General features: G+C 48.0%; 1 protein-coding gene across 4 annotated transcripts in view; it reads right to left on the bottom strand.

Moving 5' to 3' along the window:
- The window catches only part of MFAP3L (microfibril associated protein 3 like), a 45,489-nt gene that overhangs the window by 8,423 nt on the left and 13,384 nt on the right, over positions 1 to 23,682 (bottom strand). For all 4 annotated transcript variants that reach the window (XM_067745372.1, XM_067745373.1, XM_067745374.1 and 1 more), the window contains exon 2: positions 17,851 to 18,275. In XM_067745372.1, coding sequence (XP_067601473.1) covers positions 17,851 to 18,142 — 292 coding nt within the window. In that variant the 5' untranslated portion in view covers positions 18,143 to 18,275. The remainder of the gene's footprint in view (positions 1 to 17,850; positions 18,276 to 23,682) is intronic.

Below are 23,682 nucleotides of genomic sequence, written 5' to 3'. Positions count from 1 at the left end.
GGCTCCGGACGCGCAGGCTCAGCGGCCATGGCTCACGGGCCTAGCCGCTCCGCGGCATGTGGGATCCTCCCGGACCGGGGCATGAACCCGTGTCCCCTGCATCGGCAGGCGGACTCTCAACCACTGTGCCACCAGGGAAGCCCATATCACTTTGTATTTTTTAAAAAAAGAAGAAATTTGTGAGCACCAAAGCGACCAGGGTCTCCAGGGACTGTGGGATGAGACAGCAGAGGCCCCCGTTATTCCAGGTCCTCTGCTCCAAGGACCATCCTTCGGGAGGCTGGCCGGAGCCGTGGGGGCCGTCGGGGACCTGCAGCCCCTCCTCCCGCTGGTCTGGGGAGCCTGGCAGGAAGCCTCTTGTAGATGCTGCCACATTCCTCTGCTTCCTGAAGGAACATCTGAGAAGAGTGGGTCCTGGTGTCCCCTAGTACCCTGCTTCTAATAATTCAGCCAGTGTACTTTCCCGAGAGTAGGAAACACTGGTTTGGGAAATCTAGCGCATTTCCGTCTCTTGTGAACGTGTATGAACAGACCACCCTAGCGCCCGGCCTGTGAAACCTTCTCTCGTCCAGATGGGCAGAGGCAAGCCTCCCAGCCTGTCCGTTCGTTCCCGAACATGCAACTTGATACTTCAGTGGCAGATTTATCCAAATAGAGAATAATCTGAGCAAGGGAAATGATCAGTTTGTTTTCTTCAAATGGGCATGTTTCATCAAACCACACTACAGCAGGCATAGAAAAAAATAACAACTCCGGTTGCCTGAAAGCTTATGATAGATGTGGAAGGTACTGGGTGCCAGAGAATTACAGACTCTACCTATAGGAGTTTCTCATACTGATTGTTGGAGAACAACAGGAAATAGGAAGGGAGAAGGTGAGAAGGTGAGGTTCTTTGTATGAGGAACAGTTAGGATCAATTTGTCCACCTCCTAACCTCCCACCCTCGCTCCCTCTGTGGAGGAATTATTATCTACAAATTCAAGGACACAGAGGAATTATCTACAAATTCAAGGACAGGGTAGGGGGAACCGGGGTGTGGAGGAAGAGCAGAAAGGAGTGCTGAACTCAGAAGGCAGGCACCTGACGGTAACAGAAACAGCTCTCTCCCCACACCTAGGCAAGGCGCTCAGCGATAAATGCACCTAATTGTGATGAAAAGTGAAGTGTAGAAATGCAGGCCAGTTACAAGATGCCAACAATTTCCTCTACTGACTATTCAAAGGGTTTCTGAACTTGGATTTTATAGTTATCTTTAGGCATGTTTTTATTTTTGGTGGTACGTGGGCCTCTCACTGTTGTGGCCTCTCCCGTTGCAGAGCACAGGCTCCGGACGCGCAGGCTCAGCGGCCATGGCTCACGGGCCCAGCCACTCCGTGGCATGTGGGATCTTCCCGGACCGGGGCACGAACCCGTGTCCCCTGCATCGGCAGGCGGACTCTCAACCACTGCACCACCAGGGAAGCCCTAGGCATGTTTTTAATCGTCTATTGATGTATATTTATCTATCCTGGACCTAAGCGATTCAAAGCAGATACCGACTCAGACACTCCAGAAGTTCCCTGTCGCACGGTCAAAACAGGCACAGTCTGGAATCAAACACAATTAGGTGACACTTGTAGTTCGTTCTGGGGAAACCGGTGAGATGTACAGTGCATAACTTATTAGTTTGGCACGTATTCTGCTTCTCAGCCCAGGGCCGTGGGTCCTTGGACGAACATCTCTCATATACCTTATCCAATAATTAACCTCGTTTGTTCCGGAAGCCCGAAGCCCAGCCATGAATCTGCGAAGTGACTATATTTGCCTAACGATAAACCACAACAATGAATCACATATGATTATCCTGAAACAGGCAGGTATCACCCCTAATAGGAGCTGTGACACTACAGTTAAATAACTGAGACCCATCTCTCTGCCAGCAAGTCCCTGTTTCGAGTCCACGACAAGGACACCAAGACGTCCCTCTCTTCAGGGTTCAGTCCTTCACTGTATTTCTCTTGAAACAAAACCCATGTCACATTTACTTTATGGATTACGGTAATAGTAATGCTGCTTAGGTCTCAGGTACGACGAGGTAAAGGGAACGTGTGACCTGGACTAAACCTTGTTTTGCCAGATCTCAAAGCGAGTCTTGGGAAGCCAACACACACACACACACACACACACACACACACACACACACACACACACACTCATTCTGATGAAAGACGATTCTGGCCTCAAAGGTGATGTATGTCTGTATCATGTCCTGTTTAAAGGCTGATACATTCCTTCCTTCCTAGGAACTAAGACTCTAAATCCTTCCTCTCAGCCTCAGCATGACCTTCGATTAGTGAGAAATAAAGATTTCTGCATGTTCTCCTGCTGTATGCAGCCCCGAACGCTATGAACCCCACCCTGGGGGTCCTACCACATCAGCAGGGGCCCAGGCTCATGGAGAATCACAGGCAGCCGCCCCACTAGGATCGTCTCGAGAACATTCCTGGGCCACATGTTGCCTTTCTCCTTAGTCTGTAAATACCTTGTCCTGAGACCCAGCCTGGAAGGTCTGACTTCAGCCATCAGGAGGTTGAGGGAATAAAAAGGGCCCCAGTGACTGTCACAGGGACCCGAAGACCCAGCCACCTGGGGCGGGGAAGCTGGGTGCTGCAGCTCCAGGGATGATTTTAAACTGGAGTTGAGCAGGGAGGTCACAACCATGTGCTGAATTCTCACTAAGCTGCATCATTTCAGCACAAGTCAACACCTAAAATGTGAGCCGCTGACGCTGAGTCACTTCAACAGGCAATGATTCTGGAGGAAATGCACAACTAAAAGATCCTGCATGCCGCAACTAAGAGATCCTGCATGTCCCAGCGAAGACCCCAATGCCACAACGAAGACCCGGCACAGCCAGATAAGTTAACCAGATTTATTTTTGTTTTTTTTAAAGGCAGATGTTGAGCCATCACTTTCTGATTCTAATACCAAAGATTCTGTGTCAAACGTTTCCCTGACAGACTGGTTCAAGATGGCCGACTAGAAGGACGTGATCTCACTCCCTCTTGCAAGAGCACCGGAATCACAACTAACTGCTGAACAATCATCGACAGGAAGACACTGGAACTCACCAAGAAAGATACCCCACATCCAAAGACAAAGGAGAAGCCACAGTGAGACGGTAGGAGGGGTGCAATGACAGTAAAATCAAATCCCATAACTGCTGGGTGGGTGACTCAGAGACTGGACAACACTTATACCACAGAAGTCCACCCACTGGGGTGAAGGTTCTGAGCCCCACGTCAGGCTTCCCAAGCTGGGGGTCTAGGAACGGGAGGAGGAATTCCTAGAGAATCAGACTTTGAAGGCTAGTGGGATTTGATTGCAGGACTCTGACAGGACTGGGAGAAACAGAGACTCCACTCTTGGAGGGCACACACAAAGCAGTGTACACACTGGGACCCAGGGGAAGGAGGAGTGGCCACATAGGAGACTGAACCAGACCTACCTGCTAGTGTTGGAGGGTCACCTGCAGAGGCAGGGGTGGCTGTGGCTCACCGTGGGGACAAGGACACTGGCAGCATAAGTTCTGGGAAGTACTCCTTGGTGTGAGCCCTCCCGGAGTCTGCCATTAGCCCCACCAAAGAGCCCGGGAAGGCTCCAGTGTTGGGTTGCCATGGGCCAAACAACCAACAGGGAGGGAACCCAGCCCCACGCAACAGCAGACAAGTGGATTAAAGTTTTACTGAGCTGTGCCCACCAGAGCAACACCCAGCTCTACCCACCACCAGTCCCTCCCATCAGGAAACTTGCACAAGCCTCTTAGATAGCCTCACCCACCAGAGGGCAGACAGCAGAAGCAAGAACTACAACCCTGCAGCCTGTGGAACGAAAACCACATTCACAGAAAGATAGACAAGATGAAAAGGCAGAGGGCTATGTACCAGATGAAGGAATGAGAAAAACCCTAGAAAAACAACTAAATGAAGTGGAGATAGGCAACCTTCCAGAAACAGAATTCAGAATAATGACAGTGAAGATGATCTTCAGGACCTCGGAAAAAGAATGGAGGCAAAGATTGAGAAGATGCCAGAAATGTTTAACAAACATTTAGAAGAATTAGAGAACAAACAAATAGAGATGAACAATACAATAACTGAAATGAAAAATACACTAGAAGGAATCAATAGCAGAATAACTGAGGCAGAAGAACGGATAAGTGACCTGGAAGACATAATGGTGGAATTCACTGCCGTGGAACATAATAAAGAAAAAAGAATGAAAAGAAATGACGACAGGTTAAGACACCTCTGGGACAACATTAAATGCACCAACATTCGCATTATAGGGGTCCCAGAAGGAGAAGAGAGAGAGAGGACCCGAGAAAGTATTTGAAGAGATTATAGTTGAAAACTTCCCTAACATGGGAAAGGAAATAGCCACCCAAGTCCAGGAAGCGCAGAGAGTCCCCATGCAGGATAAACCCAAGGAGAAACACGCCAAGACACACAGTAATCAAATTGGCAAAAATTAAAGACAAAGAAAAATTATTGAAAGCAACAAGGGAAAAACGACAAAAAACATACAAGGGAACTCCCATACAGTGAACAGCTGATTTCTCAGCAGAAACTCTACAAGCCAGAAGGGAGGGGCATGATATATTTAAAGTTATGAAAGGGAAGAACCTACAACCAAGATTACTCTACCCAGCAAGCGTCTCATTCAGATAAAACGGAGAAATCAAAAGCTTTACAGACAAACAAGAGCTAAGAGAATTCAGCACCACCAAACCAGCTCTACAACAAATGCTAAAGGAACTTCTCTAAGTGGGAAACACAAGAGAAGAAAAGGACCTAAGAAAACAAACCCAGAACAATTAAGAAAATGGTCATAGGAACATACATATCGATAATTACCTTAAATGTGAATGGATTAAATGCTCCAACCAAAAGACACAGGCTCGCTGAATGGATACAAAAACAAGACCCATATATATGCTGCCTACAAAAGACGCCCTTCAGACCTAGGGACACATACAGACTGAAAGTGAGGGGAAGGAAAAAGATATTCCATGCAAGTGGGAATCAAAAGAAAGCTGGAGTAGCAATACTGATATCAGACAAAATAGACTTTAAAATAAAGAATGTTACAAGTGACAGGAAGGACACTACATAACGATCAAGGGATCAATCCAAGAAGAAGACATAACAATTATAAATATATATGCACCCAACACATGAGCACCTTAATACATAAAGCAACTGCTAACAGCTATAAAAGAGGAAATCGACAGTAATACAAAAATAGTGGGGGACTTTAACACCTCACTTACACAGATTATCCAGACAGAAAATTAATAAGGAAACACAAGCTTTAAATGACACAATAGACCCGATAGATTTAATTGATATTTATAGGACATTCCATCCAAAAACAGCAGATTACAGTTTCTTCTCAAGTGTGCATGGAACATTCTCCAGGACAGATCACATCTTGGGTCACAAATCAACCCTCAGTAAATTTAAGAAAATTGAAATCATATCAAGCATCTTTTCTGACCACAACGCTATGAGACTAGGTATCAATTACTGTCAAAAAAAATGTAAAAAACACAAACACATGGAGGCTAAACAATACGTTACTAGATAACCAAGAGATCACTGAAGAAATCAAAGAGGAAATAAAAAAATACCTAGAAACAAATGACAATGGAGACACGACAACCCAAAACGTATGGGATGCCGCAAAAGCAGTTCTAAGAGGGAAGTTTATAGCTATACAGGCCTACCTCAACAAACAACAAACATCTCAAATAAACAATCTAACTTACACCTAAAGGAAATGGAGAAAGAAGAACAAACAAAACCCAAAGTTAGCAGAAGAAAAGAAATCATAAAGATCAGAGCAGAAATAAATGAAACAGAAACAAAGAAAACAATAGCAAAGATCAATAAAACTAAAAGCTGGTTCTTTGAGAAGATAAACAAAATTGATAAACCATTAGCCAGACTCATGAAGAAGAAGAGGGAGAGGACTCAAATCAATAAAATTAGAAATGAAAAAGGAGAAGTTACAACAGACACCATTTTATTGGCAACTCTATGCCAATAAAATGGACAACCTGGAAGAAATGGACAAATTCTTAGAAAGGTATAACCTTCCAAGACTGAACCAGGAAGAAACAGAAAATATGAACAGACCAATCACAAGTAATGAAAGTGATTAAAAATCTTCCAACAAACAAAAGTCCAGGACCAGATGGCTTCACAGGTGAATTCTATCAAACATTTAGAGAAGAGCTAACACCCATTCTTCTCAAACTCTTCCAAAAAATTGGGGAGGAAAGAACACTCCCAAACTCATTCTATGAGGCCACCATCACCCTGATACCAAAACTAGGCAAAGATACTACGAAAAAAGAAAATTACAGACCAATATCACTGAGGAATATAGACGCAAAAATCCTCAACAAAATACTAGCAAACAGAGTAACAATGTGATACACCATATTAACAAATTGAAGAAGAAAAACGATACGACCATCTCAATAGATGCAGAACAAGCTTGTAACAAAATTCAACACCCAGTTATGATAAAACCTCTCCAGAAAGTGGGCATAGAGGGAACCTACCTCAACACAATAAAGGCCATATAGGACAAATCCACAGCCAACATCATTTCAATGGTGAAAAACTGAAAGCATTTCCTCTAAGATCAAGAAAAGACAAGGATGTCCACTTTCATCACTATTATTCAACATAGTTTAGAAATCCTAGCCACGGCAATCAGAGAAGAAAAAGAAATAGAAGGAATACAAATTGGAAAAGAAGAAGTAAAAGTGTCACTGTTTGTAGATGACATATTATACACAGAGAATCCTAAAGATGCCACCAGAAAACTCCTAGAATTAATAAATGAACTTGGTAAAGTTGCAGGATAGAAAATTAATGCACAGAAATCTCTTGCACTCCTATACACTAACAATGAAAGATCAGAAAGGGAAATTAAGGAAACAATCCCCTTCACCACTCCAACAAAAAGAATAAAATACCTAGGAATAAACCTACCTAAGGAGGTAAAAGACCTGTACTCAGAAAACTATAAGACACTGAAGAAACAAATCAAAGATGACAGAAAACATATGGAGAGATATACCATGTTCTTGGATTGGAAGAATCAATATTGTGAAAATGACTATACTACTCAAAGCAATCTACAGATTCAATGGAATCCCTATCAAATTACCAATGGCATTTTTTACAGAAGTAGAACAAAATATCTTAAAATTTGTATGGAGACACAAAAGTCCCCGAATAGCCAAAGCAATCTTGAGGGAAAAAAATGGAGCTGGAGGAATCAGGCTCCCGGACTTCACACTATACTACAAGCTACAGTCATCAAGACAGTATGGTACTGGCACAAAACCAGAAATATAGATCAATGGAACAGAATAGAAAGCCCAGAGATAACCCCATGCACCTATGGTCACCTTATCTTTGATAAAGGAGGCAAGACTATACAATGGAGAAATGACAGCCTCTTCAATAAGTGGCTGGGAAAACTGGACAGCTACATGTAGAAGAATATATTTAGAACACTCCATAACACCATACACAAAAATAAACTCAAAATGGATTAAAGACCTAAATGTAAGACTGGACACTATAAAACTCTTAGAGGAAAACATAGGAAGAACACTCTCTGACATAAATCACAGCAAGATCTTTTTTGACCCATCTCCTAGAGTAATGGAAATAAAAACAAAAGTAAACAAATGGGACCTAATGAAAGTTAAAATTAAGCCTTTGCACAGCAAAGGAAACCATAAACAAGATGAAAAAACAACCCTCAGAATGGGAGAAAATATTTGCAAACGAATCAACAAAGGATTAATCTCCAAACTATATAAACAGCTCATGCAGCTCAATATTAAAAAAACAAACAACCCAATCAAAAAATGGGCAGAAGACCTAAATAGACATTTCTCCAAAGACATACAGATGGCCAAGAGGCACATGAAAAGCTGCTCAACATCACTAATTATTAGAGAAATGCAGATCAAAACTACAATGAGGTATCACCTCACACTGGTTAGAATGGGCATCATCTGAAAATCTACAAACAACAAATGCTGGAGAGGGTGTGGAGAAAAGGGAACCCTCTTGCACTGTTGGTGGGAATGTAAATTGATACAGCCACTATGGAGAACAGTATGGAGGTTCCTTAAAAAACTAAAAATAGAACTACCATACGACCCAGCAATCCCACTACAGGGCATATACCCTGAGAAAACCATAATTCAAAAAGACTCATGTACCACAGTGTTCACTGCAGCACTATTTACAATACAGGACATGGAAGCAACCTAAGTGTCCCTCGACAGACGAATGGATAAAGAAGATGTGGCACATATATATACAACGGAATATTACTCAGCCATAGAGAGGAACGAAATTGGGTCATTTGTAGAGCCGTGGATGGACCTAGAGGCTGTCATACAAAGTGAAATAAGTAGAAAGAGAAAAACAAATATTGTATATTAACGCATATATGTGGAATCTCGAAAAATGGTACAGATGAACTGGTTTGCAAGGCAGAAATAGACACAGATGTAGAGAACAAATGTATGGACACCAAGGGGGGAAGGCAGGGGGAGGGTGGTGGTGGTGGGATGAATTGGGAGATTGGGATTGACATATATACACTAATATGTTTAAAATAGATAACTAATGAGAACCTGCTGTATAAAAAAGAAAATTAAAAAAAACAACAACAGGGCTTCCCTGGTGGCGCAGTGGTTGAGAATCCTCCTGCTAATGCAGGGGACACGAGTTCGAGCCCTGGTCTGGGAGGATCCCACATGCCGCGGAGCAACTGGGCCTGTGAGCCACAACTACTGAGCCTGCGCGTCTGGAGCCTGTGCTCCGCATCAAGAGAGGCCACGACAGTGAGAAGCCCGTGCACTGCGATGAAGAGCGGCCCCCGCTCGCCGCAACTAGAGAAAGCCCTCGCACAGAAACGAAGACCGAACACAGCCAATAAATACATAAATAAAAATTTAAAACAATAACAAGAAACCGCCTCCTTGACACTCGGGAGGGCAGTCCCCGGTTCCGGTCCTGTGCTCGGATGGGAGCTCCCCCGCTGCCCCTCAGGATGGCCTTCCCCATCCCATCCTCCCGCTCTGTCCTGATCCTGATGCACGGACGGAGGCTGACACCCCAGGACATGGGCCGTGCGGCCCTCGGGAATCCTTCACGGTCTCCCCGGATACTCCAGGCACGAGAGGCCCATGTGGAAATCTCCCCCATGTGAACTGGGGCATCGCCTTTGCAAAGACAAATGCTAACAGAGGTTCGCTTGTAGCTGAACCACGCTGAGTGCTGCGCTGTGTGATGAAGTTAGAAGGACAGTGGTATTTTTTATCTTGTTCATGCATTCGGTCAACAAACATTACTGAACACATTGTCTGTCACCAGGCTCCCTGCCAGAAGATGCAGCTACAAAGATGAGTAAGACATGACCCCCGGCTGCAGAAACCAGCGGGCCCCGAGAGGGCTGCAGACTCGCAGCCAACCTGGGGCACGTGGCGCGTGCCCTGTGCGCGTAGCGGGGACGGTAAGGATGCTGCTCGGCGGGGGTGCGGTCCCGAGCGGCACGGGGGTGCAGGCAGAGGAGTAGGAGGGAGAGGAAACACTTCCAAGGCCAGAGGGGGCAGCAGGGCAGGTGAGCAAAAGAGGGGAGCCCGTGTGCACTGCTGCAGCTGACAGACGTTGTACAAACCAAGAGGGGATGCGCCACCTGCACGTCCCCTGCTCTGACCCCTGGTTCACTCAGCAGAGGAAACCTCAAAGTCCAGATGAAGATGCTGGCAAGCGTGGGAATTTTAAATGAAGGAAAAGGTCATTTCAAATCGGGGGGAAGAATGCTGGGATCACTGACGACTCATCTGAAAGAAAATGAAGTTAAATTCCTAGTTTATGTGATACCTAAAAATAAATTCCAAGTACTCTAAACATAAAATTAAAACTATAAAGTTAATAAAAGATACGAAAACATTTTTCTAACCTTGGGACCGGAAAGCCTTTTCCAACATTTCAAGAATCCCAGAAACTCTTAACAGAGAACCCTGATGGGATCGGATTTCTCCCAAATTCAACGTTTTACACTGTAACATCTGTTACACTAAAGTTGAGAGCAAATGAAAGAGTGGGAGAAAATTCTAGAATATTTGACAGACAGATGCTTAATAACGCCGAAACATAAAGAACTCCTATAAATCAAGACAAAGAACCCAAAAGGAAAAAAAAAAGGGAAAGGAGACGGACAGAGAAGTCACAGAAAAAAGGAATGCAGGTAGTGTCTAAGTGAACAAAGTCACTCGTGGTTAAATCATAATTAAATTTAAATAGATTGAAGTAATTTTTTAAAACAGATGACTTTTCCACCTTGCAGAGCGCCAGAGGAAGGGGGGCCCTGATTATACAGTGTGTTGCTGGGAGGATGGAAAGGCACACTGCAAGGTTGGGTTTTCGCATCGACCAAAGTGCAAGATGAATGGAGCCTGTGACCCACTTCTAGAATTCTTGAAACGCTTCAAATCAGGCAGGCCTAGATTGACTGGGAAAATATCAACGAGTGTAAGAAAATCAAGGTAGTGAAAAAAATCTCCTTGTCAGCATCTTTCTCCCCAGGGACACAGTTCTAGAGCTTTCCTCACAGCCTACATCCTCTGGGTGAAGCCGTCACCGGGGTCGCAGGCCAGGAAGGTGGCTGACCTCGTATCACTGTGTCACTGTGGGGCCCAGGCACGGGGAGGGGGAGGCACTGAGGACGGCACGAGGTCATGTTGACAGAACTGGGTCAGGGGACCATCCAGCAACTAGAGAAGCAGGTCAGCGGTGTCGCGTGGCGACAGTTAAAACCCGTGCCACCGGGCTTCCCTGGTGGCGCAGTGGTTGAGACTCCGCCTGCCGATGCAGGGGACGTGGGCTCGTGCCCCGGTATGGGAAGATCCCACATGCCACGGAGCAGCTGGGCCCGTGAGCCACGGCCACTGAGCCTGCGCGTCCGGAGCCTGTGCTCCGCAATGGGAGAGGCCACAAGAGTGAGAGGCCTGCGTACCGCAAAAAAAACCAAACCAAAACAAAAAAACTCGTGCCACCAGGAAAGGCCACGGCACATGGGTTACTGTGACTTGACATGACAGATCAGGACGAATGCTGGTGCCAACACCTTCCGACCAAATGACCGCTGGACAGAAACAGCAGCACCAACTCTTCCCGGAACCCAAGCATCATGAGAAAGGTGACAGCACAATCACAAAGATGCTGTAACTACAACTTCCCTCCAAACCCACGTCTGCCGAAATCCCCAATCTTTCCAGCCGTCCTGAGGATGGCTCAGCATTAAAAATTAACACCATGCCCCACTGAAAAGCTCTTAGAATTTCCCTCAAATTATTTATGAGAAGAAAAGGATTTCTCTTTTTCCTTGGAGATGTCTTTCCGTGAAAGTGTCAACAAGCTGATGTGTGGTTCGCCTACATTCCCGATAGGTGGTATGAGAACATTAAGCCTCCGTTCACAATGCCATTTAGACACGGAGGCTCTTAAACTTTTCAAGGAGGAGAGCTCAGTCTGCTAAAACAAGGAGGTTATTTTCCTGAAACCAACTTAAAACTCTTCAGGTGGTGAGAGTTCCAACAACGTTTATGCAAACAGAAAGCAAGTGCAACACTCACTTGAGCGATGCCGCACTGAATCCACACTCTTCAAATAAGAACCAAACACGCGCATGTGTCTGTAAGCATGGGGTCTATTTTCTAACATGTGAAATAGAAGCTATGAGGGGAAAGGATCCAAGCCTTTTTACAAAACAGAACAAATGAGAGCCCCGCATGGCTGCACCTGTTACGGGGCTTCTGCAGGAGATGATAGCTCCCCCGAAGCCACTGCAGAGGCCCACGTTATAAACACTGCAAGCTGCAAGGGCTCCTGCGACACCACCCCCAGCTTCCCAAGCGGGCTCTTCGCATGGTCCTGGGGCAGCTCTACCAAGCTGCTTCCTACATCATGTGGGACAGAGGTGGCCTGGGATCATCAGGGATTAGCTCGGCTCTCAGCTCAGGAAGGTTGGGGGGAGGCCCGGGCTGTTCAAAGCCTGCAGTTGTGCTTTGCTTCAAGGCATAAATAATATCTGAAAAGAACCCGTCTTTTCATTTCCTGGCAAAGGAAACATCTGACCCTCTGGCTCATTCGGCCTGATAATCTCCATTTTTAAAGAAGTGCCAAGCACGTCAGTCCATGCAGGCTGGCAGGAGTCTCTTCTGAGAGTGGGCGTAGGTGGTCTTCTGAGAGCACCCTGCACTGGGTGGATGGAAATAGCATCTCAGCCCTCACATCCTCATCCGAGGGGGATGGGGAAGGGTCTTCCCACTGCTAAGACTAAAGCAGTCTGGGCTCACACCCCAAAGGGGGAGCACAACCCATTAAAAAGCAACGCTATAAATGGTGGCTCATTACCAGGCTGGCCCTCGACATGACTCAATTTGGCAAATGAACCGAAGTACCACTTTTATGGAAAAATACATTATGGGTTCACGCAAGTGACTTGACCGACTTTGGAATGATTCTTTAGCGGGCTGAGGTTGCTTCTTTAGTTGAGACCAGGCTTTCTTCTCTTGGGCTGGCATCTTGCATCAGATAATTCTTGGGAGGGGTCTGTCTGTGCATTGCAGGATACTGAGGGCATCCCTGGCTTCCACCCTCTAGATGCCAGCAGCACATCTCCCCGGTCCTTTCCCTCCTGCGCCGGCTATGACAACCAAAAACACCTCCAGACTTGGCCGGTGTCCTCTGGGTGAGAGAACCAGTGGGTTAGGCAAAGGGAAAATTCATCCTGTGCATACCATACTCCGTAACATCCACACTCGCTGCTCCGGGGCTTGGGCGCGTTGGAGGGCAGTGGGCCCCTTGCATGCGGAGGGTATGTGTCGGGGGGTGGGGGATGTTGCTGGTGGAGGGGGGAGCGCCACTCTCGCCATCACATCCGTCCCAGCGTTAACTCGAGCTTCTAAACAACACTTAAGGGATATAAATGTTTTTGGTCTTTACTGAATGTTTTTTTAAAAGGTTGAGAACTTGAGAGAGCAAATAAGAAACTGCCCAGAAAACTATTTCCTTTCTTTACAAAACACACCGTACTACGAAGCAGAGACAGATGCACTTGGGATCCTGCCTGTGACAACACAGGACATTGGTGATGTGACCGATGACAGTGGCAGCTGCCGTTAACTGATGGCTTGGTGTGTTCCACGTGCTGGACTGACATTTCATACACGACACAAATTGCACAGCCCTGCCTGGCGGTAAAAGAGGATTATCTCCGCTTTACAGATAGGAAAACTGGCTCCGAAAAGTTGAGGAACTTGCTCAAAGAGATGCCATTGTGCTGTTCTGCTGAATTTGCAGTAATATATTTATAGTTACATAAATTTTGTCTCATGCCTTTTGAGGAGTTGATTTTTTAAATCTCAAATATTGAACATACTTAAGAGAAATTCGGTATAACACTTCCATAGGTTAATGCACTACTCCACGCTTCATCTGAGAGGCAAAGGATGCTGTAAACTTAGTGCTGTGGGCGCTGACCCCCTCCTGGATATGTTGCAGGGGGTGATACACTCAGGTCTCAAGACGTGGCTGGCACAGTTGGTTGAGGCCCCCTGATAGAAGGAGTTGAAAGCATCTCACGGGCTACTAAAAACATTTGCAAAGCAGAGGATAAAAACACTAGAGCCATGTAAACTAAAGCAAAATGTATAACAATAAATTCCACAAAGGTCGAGTAGCTGTGAGACAACTGTGAACTTTGTACAGTTCGGCTCAGCTTACTTACGCTGTGCATGTTTATTTGCAGAGATAATTCTTAGTTATTTTTGGTGGCAGGATGCTACAGGGGAATGGAAAACAAATCCACAGGAAAGTCTAAAACCTCTCCTGAAGGAAGCATTTCCAAGTTAATCGCTAACGAACCAGGCATGTTTACAAAGGCCTGTGCCTTTTCCAAAGCTGACTTTTTTATTTTTTTAAAATTTTTATTGGAGTATAGTTGCTTTGCAATGTTGTGTTAGTTTCTGCTGCACAGGAAAGTGAATCAGCTTTATGTATACATACATCCCCTTTTTTAGATTTCCTTCCCATTTAGGTCACCACAGAGCACTGAGTAGAGTGCCCTTGCTAAACAGCTGGTTCCCATTAGTTACCTATTTTACACATAGTAGTGTGTATATGTTCATTCCAATCACCCAGTTCAGCCCACCCTCCCCTCCCCCCTTGGTAACCATAAGTTTGTCCTCTATATCTGTGTCTCTATTTCTGTAAAGCTGACTTTCTTGAAATGTTTATTTATCATCTGATAAAGGTGCCAATGTGCATTTCAATGGTTTAAAGTCAGAGTACGAAGCTACAGTAAAAATACACTGGATAACTGGTACCTGAAATAACAGGGAACCACTTTCTGGCACCTATATATTCCTACTTACCTCCAGCAAAAGGAAAACTGAAAACAGGACATTTTGTGGCCATTTGTGGTTCCTCATGTTATTGGACTTGTGGGTTATTTCTGTAACATGGTTGGTGGACCACCCCAAACGTGTCCTTCGGTGAACTCCAAAAAAAGTCTTCCTCCGGAAATAGCTCACACATTAGCCTCTCCTCATCTGTGGGAATGAAGTGACAACACGAGGGACACAGAGCAAAGCAGCTGCTGCCCCTGCCAGGGACAGGAAAGAGCCCGTCCCTTCTAGGGCCCGCGGGGCTGGCGCCGGGAACAGCCGTCTCACTTTCTCAGCACCAACAAGAAACGGGACTCCTCCTGGAATCACAGAGCACACGTGGTGGGCAACTCGCCAGACAGCTCTGAACACACCTGGGTGTGTGCACGCCTCGTACGCAGATCACGGCGGGGTCCTAACCCTGCCTCTTTGTGACGGTGACGGGGCTGGTGCAGCGGCCATCCAGCCTCTCGTCCACTCCGTCTGGTCAGAGGCTTTCACCACCCCTCGCCTGCCAAGACCTGGAGGACGGGCAGGTGCTGGTGGGCACGGTGGGCACCATGCACCCGCTTCTCATCTGGATGTGTGAGCACCGAGGCCACCAAACCCTCACACTCACTGGAAGGACCAGAAACAAGGTGTGCGACGTGGTACGAGGGCTTAGTCAACGGGAGTGGCTGCTAACGGGAATTACACTCATTTTGTTTGCTTTCAGCAGTGGTCTACTGTGTACACAGGTAACATTCCTACGTAGGAGCACCATTTTCCACGCTGTATCAATCACCTCCTTGTTACTAACACTGCTGCATTCAAACTCCTGGCCAATCAGCCCAGAAACGGAAATCTACATCCTGGTTAGCACGTGGGCATCTTCCTGTCAGAAACGGAGACTTAGAGACCACGGGTCCTCGAGTGGCACCACCATGCACGTATTTTATGATGAGGGTAAATGTTCTGCCGTTTCCCCTGTCTTGCCTGGCTGTTCTGAATATTGCTCCGTGTTACTTGTGTCCTGAAATGCCTGTTACGATGTACGGTGACTACCAAAGCTGAGCTGGAGCATCAAAGGCCAGGACCACCAGTTCTTTTACAAACTCCACAGTGTGTCTTCCTTACGAGGTATGAGAACAGCCAACGGATTTCTCAGCACAGCCACTGGCCACAAGCATGCCCAGAGGCTTCTGATGCCCCGCCCTGCACCCAGGCTCTGTCTCCGAGGCACTGGTGTCTGCCCCTTCCTCTCCCGGCGCCCAAGGACGGAAGAGAAGTGAGCCCAGGGGACCCCGGCTCTGCCAACCTCCCAATGAGAGAAACGACATACGGGGGCCACTTGCCAAGGCTGGACCCCTACCATCAAGACTTCGCGCAATCTCCCTGGCGGGGCCACTACGACTCCAAGGCAGCCCTCACAAAGCCACGGTTGAGGTCCAGGCCCCAGCCCCACTCTGTTCCCACGCTTCCCTCCTCTCCCGGATACAGGGCTCAGAGCCCCACCCTGGCTCTTTATACCCGGGACCACCTCTGCTCTGGGTCCACGGGAGCCGCAGGCTCGGTCTGGAGTCCCTGGTCCCCCGAGAATCCTCCCCGAGGCCAGCCCAGCAGAAAGACCCGGTGGGGTCCAGGGACCTGAGTGTGTACACGTTGCCATGGTCACCGCCCCTGCACAGGTGTGACGTCACTTCCTCCTGTCCTGCAGTAGGAGGAAGGGGCTGCGCCGTCCCATCTGCCCACTGTCAGCACGGACGGTCCAGTCACAGCCACTTAATGACCACAGGACCGGAGAAAAGTCACATAAAAGAGGGGTTGGGACTGCACCGTCTCCAGGGTCCCTTCTAATGGGAAAGTTCTGCGGTCCCATCGTTTTACTTGGTAGGGAGGGAGTTCCCCTCTGCCAGGTGAAGCATGCAAACGTACACGTGGTATTTTCGTGACCATGATACTTGCACTAGAGGGGAGAAGCTGCATGACGCTGCCTGGCCTTGAACGGCCGTGTAAGGAGCAGCACAGGCAGTGAATGTCGGGGCATGACTGGGAGCCGAAGCCTGGACGTGTCAGACACCCCATCACCCGGCACCTAAGGAGACGCAGTGTTAGCCTCTGGGCTTTCTTTTTTTTTTGTTAAGTTTTTTTGATGTGGACCATTTTCAAAGTCTTTATTGAATTTGTTACAATATTGCTTCTGCTCTGCGTTTTTACTTTTTGGCCGCACAGGATGTGGGATCTAAGCTCCCCGACCAGGGATCGAACCCACACCCCCTGCATTGGAAGGCGAAGTCTTAACCGCTGGACCGCCAGGGAAGTCCCAGCCTCTGCTCTTTTTCAGAGCGATTAAGATAAAATGAGGAAAAGAGATTAGCAATGCAGGCCTTCCTGGGGCAGAGACTTTTCTGGGGGTTAGAGGGCTGTGGGCTGGGAGGTACACGAGGGAAAGGGCGGCAGAAACGGAGCAGCTGCTAGGTCAGATCCGGGTCCTTTCACCCTCACCCCCACCTGCCAGGTCATTACTGGAGAGGCTCAGAAAGTACATCCCGGGCCTTCAGGTCAATCAATCAGGCTTGGTTCTCACACCTGAGATAGGAAGCACGTAGACTCCTGAGGGCCCACAGTGCCCCGCTCCGGCCACAGTCCTTCCTGAAGTGATCTGGTACGTGGGAAGGGGATGTGCACCTTTTGGCCAGAAACTCATTCACGAGAAGCCAAGCACTGCCCCTATGCCACGGGTTATTTCTCCCCCCCGGCCAACAGTCTAGAAACTTCAGCCGGGTCCCCGGGAGCACACATGATCTCTGGCTGCTGGTGAGAAGCTGCACAGAGACTGCTCTCAAAAGATGTGACCTTTAAACCCACAGTGCACGAATTAAACTGACCTTTAATGATAGACAACTGCTATGTTCCTTGAGACAAATTAAAACTCCCATATACACAGAACATATACTTAAGGAAAATCCACTTTACATCCACCCCTACAACATCCTGTACGCGTTATACTGCAACATTCCAAGAGGCCTTTTAAAAGACTCAAACAATACATACAATATTTTCGTTACTGTGATACTTTCATTAGAGGGGAGAAGCTGTTTGTGTTTTGTCTTCTGAGTCAAGAGTGGAAGAATGAATTCATTACTGCTTTGAACCCTTAAGGATATCTACTTCTTGGATATCTCTCTCTTGCCTTAGAAGAATAAGACAAAAGGAGATGTTGAAACGATCTGCATAAGAACAACGGACACTGAGGGTGCCGGCCCCCAAGTCCCTCCCCGGCCCCCAAGTCCCTCCCCGTAGTTTCTGACACGGGACACGACTGAACAGCCTACCTGCCCCTCGGTCCTTGCTGTCCTCATGCAGCAGCTTGCCCACGGAGTTATACCACTTGAGCTGGGGCTCAGGGAGGCCATACACGCTACAGTTGATCAAGGCACTGTTCCCTTCCTTGACGATGATATGGTCGGTTCTGGCAATGACCACGGGCACTGAGCCCACGACCGTGTCAGTGCCATTTAAAGTGCTGTTGGCCACACTCTTAGCAGTCGCCAGAGTGGACACTAGGATTAACAAGGACGCAGAAGGCAGCAGGCACACAGGCAGAGGGCGCGTCACTCCGTCCATCCTCTTCGCTTGCTCTGCAAGGCACCAGAGCAGGTGGGCCAGGGGAGTCTTCTAGCAGACAACACCCTGCTCACAGCAGGCCAAGGGCCAAACCCGGCCTGGGTCCATGGAGTTGGCTCTGGATTAAGAACCTCTGTAAAGAAAACAAACAAAAAAAAACCACGGAAATGTTAGCGCCCATACTTTAAAAGGATTATTTATAAAATGTTAGAAACCCAGCTAAAGTACACATCTGTGTAATTTTTAAATAGCACACAAATTCAGAAGATGTTCCAAATATTCATGGAAATCGTGATGATACACGTCTGTTATTTTTGCTACTGAAACATATGACTCTTAGCAGGAACATGTTAACTTTGTACCACACGACTTCCTGGGGCTCAAAACCTGACTCCGGGCTTCCCTGGTGGCGCAGTGGTTGAGAGTCCGCCTGCCGATGCAGGGGACACGGGTTCGTGCCCCGGTCTGGGAAGATCCCATGTGCCGCGGAGCGGCTGGGCCCGTGAGCCATGGCCGCTGAGCCTGTGTGTCCGGAGCCTGTGCTCCACAACGAGAGAGGCCACAACAGTGAGAGGCCCGCGTACCGCAAAAAAAAAAAAAAAAAAAAAAAAGCTGACCCCTGCTTCTTTCATCCCGCACCTCGAGGCCTCCTCCCATCCCTCACCTGTCCCCGTCGTGGACACCGGTGGTGCACCTGGGCCCTCCTAACCTCTCTGCTGGCCGAAATGAATTCCAGCTCCTGCAGTGAGCACCTGGGCTCTGCCACATCGGAAGGGCCCCCCAGAACCAGGGCGGTGTCCCCCTCACCCCCACCAGGACACCCCCTTCCCCTTTCAGGCAACTGCCCCGGCTCCTGGAGCTTCCGGGCGACCCGCGCCACCCGCCCTCATCCCTCGCTGAATGCCTTGCTTTCCGTCTTCACCTGCCTCCCTGGATGCAGGGGGTGACATGAGGGGTGGCTGCACTTCTTCACCCAAGGATCTAACCTTCACCTACACCTCTACTCTCCATTTCATCCACTAATCACACGGCCACACCCAGGACCCTTCTTCTCTCCAAATTCTAAATTCTGAAGTTCCAGTTCATTCTGAAGTTCTCAATATCCGTCTTTCCCTGCACCCCACCTTCTCAGTCCCCTCACTGGGCTTCCTGGCCGTCCTACTCTCCTCAGGTCCTCCCTCTCACCCAGCTGGCTCACTTCCTTTCCGCCCCCTGCCCACACCCGGGCACACGGACTGCACCCCCTGCACCCTCAGCTCTCACTCTCCCGCCACAATCCCTCTGCCAGCGCCCAGCCGCGATCCACCCATCGCTTGCCGTCCCAGCTCCTACTCCTTGGAGACCGGAGCAGGACTGGGTGGGCATCCTACACCCATGACGTGACCACAAGAATAAGAGGACGGTCGCCAGCCCCAGCCAGGTCCTCCGTGACAGCTGGCAATCCAGGAGAACTTCACTGAGGAGGTGGCCCCAGAGCTGAGGGCTCTTTGGGAATCAACCATGCCTAGACCCCAGAGAAGAGCATTCCAGGAAGAGCCGACAACCAAAGGAAACGGGGCACTACGAGACGGGCCCAGATCACCTAGGGCTTTGGAGGACAGAGTAAGGAATCTGGATTTTAGCTGACGTTCATTGAAAAGTGTTAAGCAGGGAAGGGACAGGATATGATTTGTCTTTCTTAAGATCAACTTTACTGTGGCATAATTTACAAATGAAAAAAGTGCCCATTTTACGTGTGCATTTTAATAGGCTTTGACAGATTTATACACTCCCATAACCACCACGATAAACAAGATATAGAATGTTTCCATCACGACCAAAAGTTCCCTTGTGTCCCTTCCCAGTTTTAGTTTTGCCACGGACCCATTCCAGTTACTTCTGTGTACGGCGTGAGGGAGGGATCTCCCCACACGGACATCCAGCCATTTCTGCACCACCTGTAGAAAAGACCAACCTCTCTCAGCGGACTGGGTCTCAAACACAGTGACTCTATCACTAAACTCTTCCTGCTGTTCCACTAGTGCCAGTGCCTGCCCTGAGTCCGATGTCATCCTGACCGTACTGTCTGCCTCAACTTTCTTGGTATCTACAGAGTCTGAAATTGTCCCTGACACTTTACATGCCCAACGGATTGCTGAACGAATGAATCTGTCTGCAAAAGCAGAAATTATCACTTCAATCGTGTGGCCAGTAACACTGAAGAAGTACCAGGGGTGATAAAGCAACCTCAGACCACAGACTTCTTCAGTCGGACAGACACGGGTTTTCTTAGACCTACAGCCTTCCACACATACACCCCACGGGGCCGGGTGCCTTCCTGCCCAAGGCGGCCCACACACGACTTCCCAGTAGGAATTGTAGGGCCGAGGAGCATGACAGACACCCTGCCGTGGCTCTGTCAATGGTTTTCTATACTTGGGCTCATCTTGTGGTTTCCTTTTAGCAGGAAAGCTGACCTGCGCCATACAGAACGCTTAAGAGCACGGCCTCAGGTTTGAGAGCGACTGGGATCCCACCCGGATCCAACCACCCCGATGGCCTGGGTGTTTCCGGCCCAGGACTTACCACGTAAGGACTGTTAACAAGGATTCATGATCAAATATACATCAAGCATGCATTGCTCAGCTTGAAAAATAAAAATTACTAATACAGCATATAAAGCGTCCTTTACTGAAACTACGCTTCTCGAGTTTATTCTTATTTCAGGTTGTTATCACACCTTGTTTTTGGTTTTGCTGAATACATTATGACTACCATCCCACCACCAGAAGTCATGACAAATGGTTTCTGGCACTGGTTCCTTTGGTGGGACTCAGGTCTGAGAAGCATGAGCTCTGTGGGCAGCGAGCACCTGGGGACACTCACTCCCTGGCATGAGGCCGGGGCAGACGCCCGACCAAGGACCTCAGGGAGGATCAGAAACAAGTCGGTGAGCGAGACAGGTTCTCATAAATATGTGCAGTAAATACACTGTGACCTTTTTTCCCACAACTAGGGAGAATGCAGCAAATGGGAGATCACAATGGGTTTTAAGGTGTGTAAATCAGAGCTGCTTTCAAACAAAGGCTGGCCACATGGTTTCTACTTTCCAACACACGGTGCCAGCCAGGACAAAGGGAAGGGGAGACGGCTGTGCTGTCATCTTTTAATCACGTCAGTGGGTGTTCTGGGCTGGACACACAGAGACTGCTCTGAAACGGCACTAGCTTGCTTAGAGGCCTGACCAGGTGAGGGGAGAGGCTTCCCCTCTGCTGCGGGCACGTTGGAGAGCTGACTCATCCCTCCCCTCCTTTTCCATCTGAAAAGTCACTGGGGAGCTTCGAAAGCAGAACACGTCACCTATGCGCTGTTTGGAAGCCAAGCGTTTGTACTCTAAAACTCTCTGTGAACGCTCATTTTTGAAAAGAAAGCACTCATTTTTGAAAAGGCGCACTAACGAATTAACAGGCTTTGGTAAGAATTCACCGTGTCTCACGCCATGCCCTTTCAGTTCAGATTCTCAAAAAAGTATTTATTATGTGTTGGGCACACCGCCAGGCGCTTGGGGGCGGCAGGGGGCGTCGGGAGCGCTAGGAACCCAACAAGCCACAGGCCGTGTCCGCTTACAATCCCTTGTGGAGAGAGACAGGTAAATTCAATGCGCTGTGCAGGTGCTGGGAGACTGGGAGTGGCTGTTGGCCGCATCCAGGCCCAGCCTGGCTCCCCTCCCCACCTCCAGGAGTCCCACCGCCGATCCCGAGGCAGATGCAGCTTGTGCCAGCCTCCTGACACCCCTCCCACCCAGGCCCTTGCCTTTTCCCAGTTCCGTGCTGGGGAAACATCCGCTCAGTAACAAGGAGAACGCGTGGAGGGCAGGAACTCGGCGCAGTTCTGCAGAGTTTCCTCCATCTCGGCCGCCCACGGTCCTGCTTCCCTCCCATACCTGCCCTGTGGCCACGCTGGGGTGGGATCCACCGGCACCTGCTCAAGAGGAGGGAGGTACAAGAAGAACATAAAGACATCGCGTCCCTCTGAACGCTGGGGAAATGTTCTACAAACGTACTTTGTTCAGCCTGTCGGACTCTGCAGACAGCATCGTGACAAGTTCAGTTGATAAGACTGTCACGCTGGGAAAGACATTTCAGCCACTGTAGAATTAACCACGAGGATTGTAATCCGGCGGCTTAAAACACAGTCCTTCAAAATACAACAACGAAGGCCACAGATTCCCAAACCGGGGTTTAGAGACAGCCACAATGGACAAATTGTTAAGGTTCACATGTTTGCTCAGGGCCTTTGGGAAAACGTTCACAGAATACTTGACTTTTTTTTTTTTTTTTTAAACGAATGAAACAAAAGAGAAAACGCTTAGCAAGCATCAAATGTCCTTTCTTTAACTTGACCCCTTTCTTACTTTCCAACAATTGCATCTTATCTAAAAGCATTTTAATAAAATGCTTTGTGGAGGCTTATTTGCTATCTCTGCACCTATAATAAAACATGACTACTGACCATGAATTTCTGGAGTTGGAAGGAAAAGGGCCTCTTGTTTCAGGGTGTTTTGAACTACATGAACGTACAGGATTGTTTTTTCTTGGCAGTATTCGTGCTGGCATTTCCCCATCAACTGTGATGAATAATTTTATACTTCACAGAATGGGGTTTTGTCACAAAATCTACGAAGAGTTATCACCATTTTTCATTTGTGCGTAAATGATGTGACGGGCACAGGCGCCACCTTTTAGATAAGACACAATCTTGATAGGTCCCTACTCATCAGGCGAGGTGGGAAATCTCAACTTCCGGTGGAATGGACAGGGCCTGATGTGCTCATTACATCGTAGATGCTAACGTTCAAAAGGGGTAGCCAGCTGCGGCCACCCTAGTTACAGATATCTTTCTGCAACTTCCTTTCCCATGCATCATAATCAATGAAAACTACCTATGCTAACCTGTTTTACAAACATGGTTTAAAAAAGATTTTCTTTGGCAATGTTAAAGAAAAATGACAAAATTCTACCAGGCCATTCTTTCTCCCCTAACTTGAGTTTTTAGGTAGTTAAGGTGATGTCTGAACATGGGCTACGGGAATCCAAAGTCAAAGATGAAGAGCTTTGTGGAAGAAGCACGTTCCTGCCACGGTGACTGTAGCCCAGCATCACATCATTTAAGCTCTAAATCAGCTAAGTTCTATCTCAATGTCCAAAGTCGCGCTACAGAAAGAGGTTCATCTGGGCCTTCTTTCTTCCCGACATGTGTCCTAGAATCTGTCTGGGCAGGGACTCCTGATGTCTCTAACCACACAAAGGTAACTCTTGACTCAGATGGTGATAGTTACATGAAAGCATGAAGAGCATCCTGTTTAGGTGACGTTCAGAAGCACCGAGCACCAATCCAAACCACTACACTTTAACTGAGAAGATTCCCTGTGCGAGGCACACTGCCGGGGTGTGGAACACCCAGGGAAGACACGGTCCTCACCCCTGTCACCCAAGAGTCAAGGAGGAGGACAAAGTCAATCAATAATTACAGGACAGTGTGGCAACCGCCCCATCAGAGAG

Source organism: Pseudorca crassidens, chromosome 7 (genome assembly GCF_039906515.1).
Source record: "Pseudorca crassidens isolate mPseCra1 chromosome 7, mPseCra1.hap1, whole genome shotgun sequence".
In the NCBI taxonomy this organism is placed as follows: Eukaryota; Metazoa; Chordata; class Mammalia; order Artiodactyla; family Delphinidae; genus Pseudorca; species Pseudorca crassidens.
This window is presented reverse-complemented; position numbering and strand designations above follow the sequence as displayed.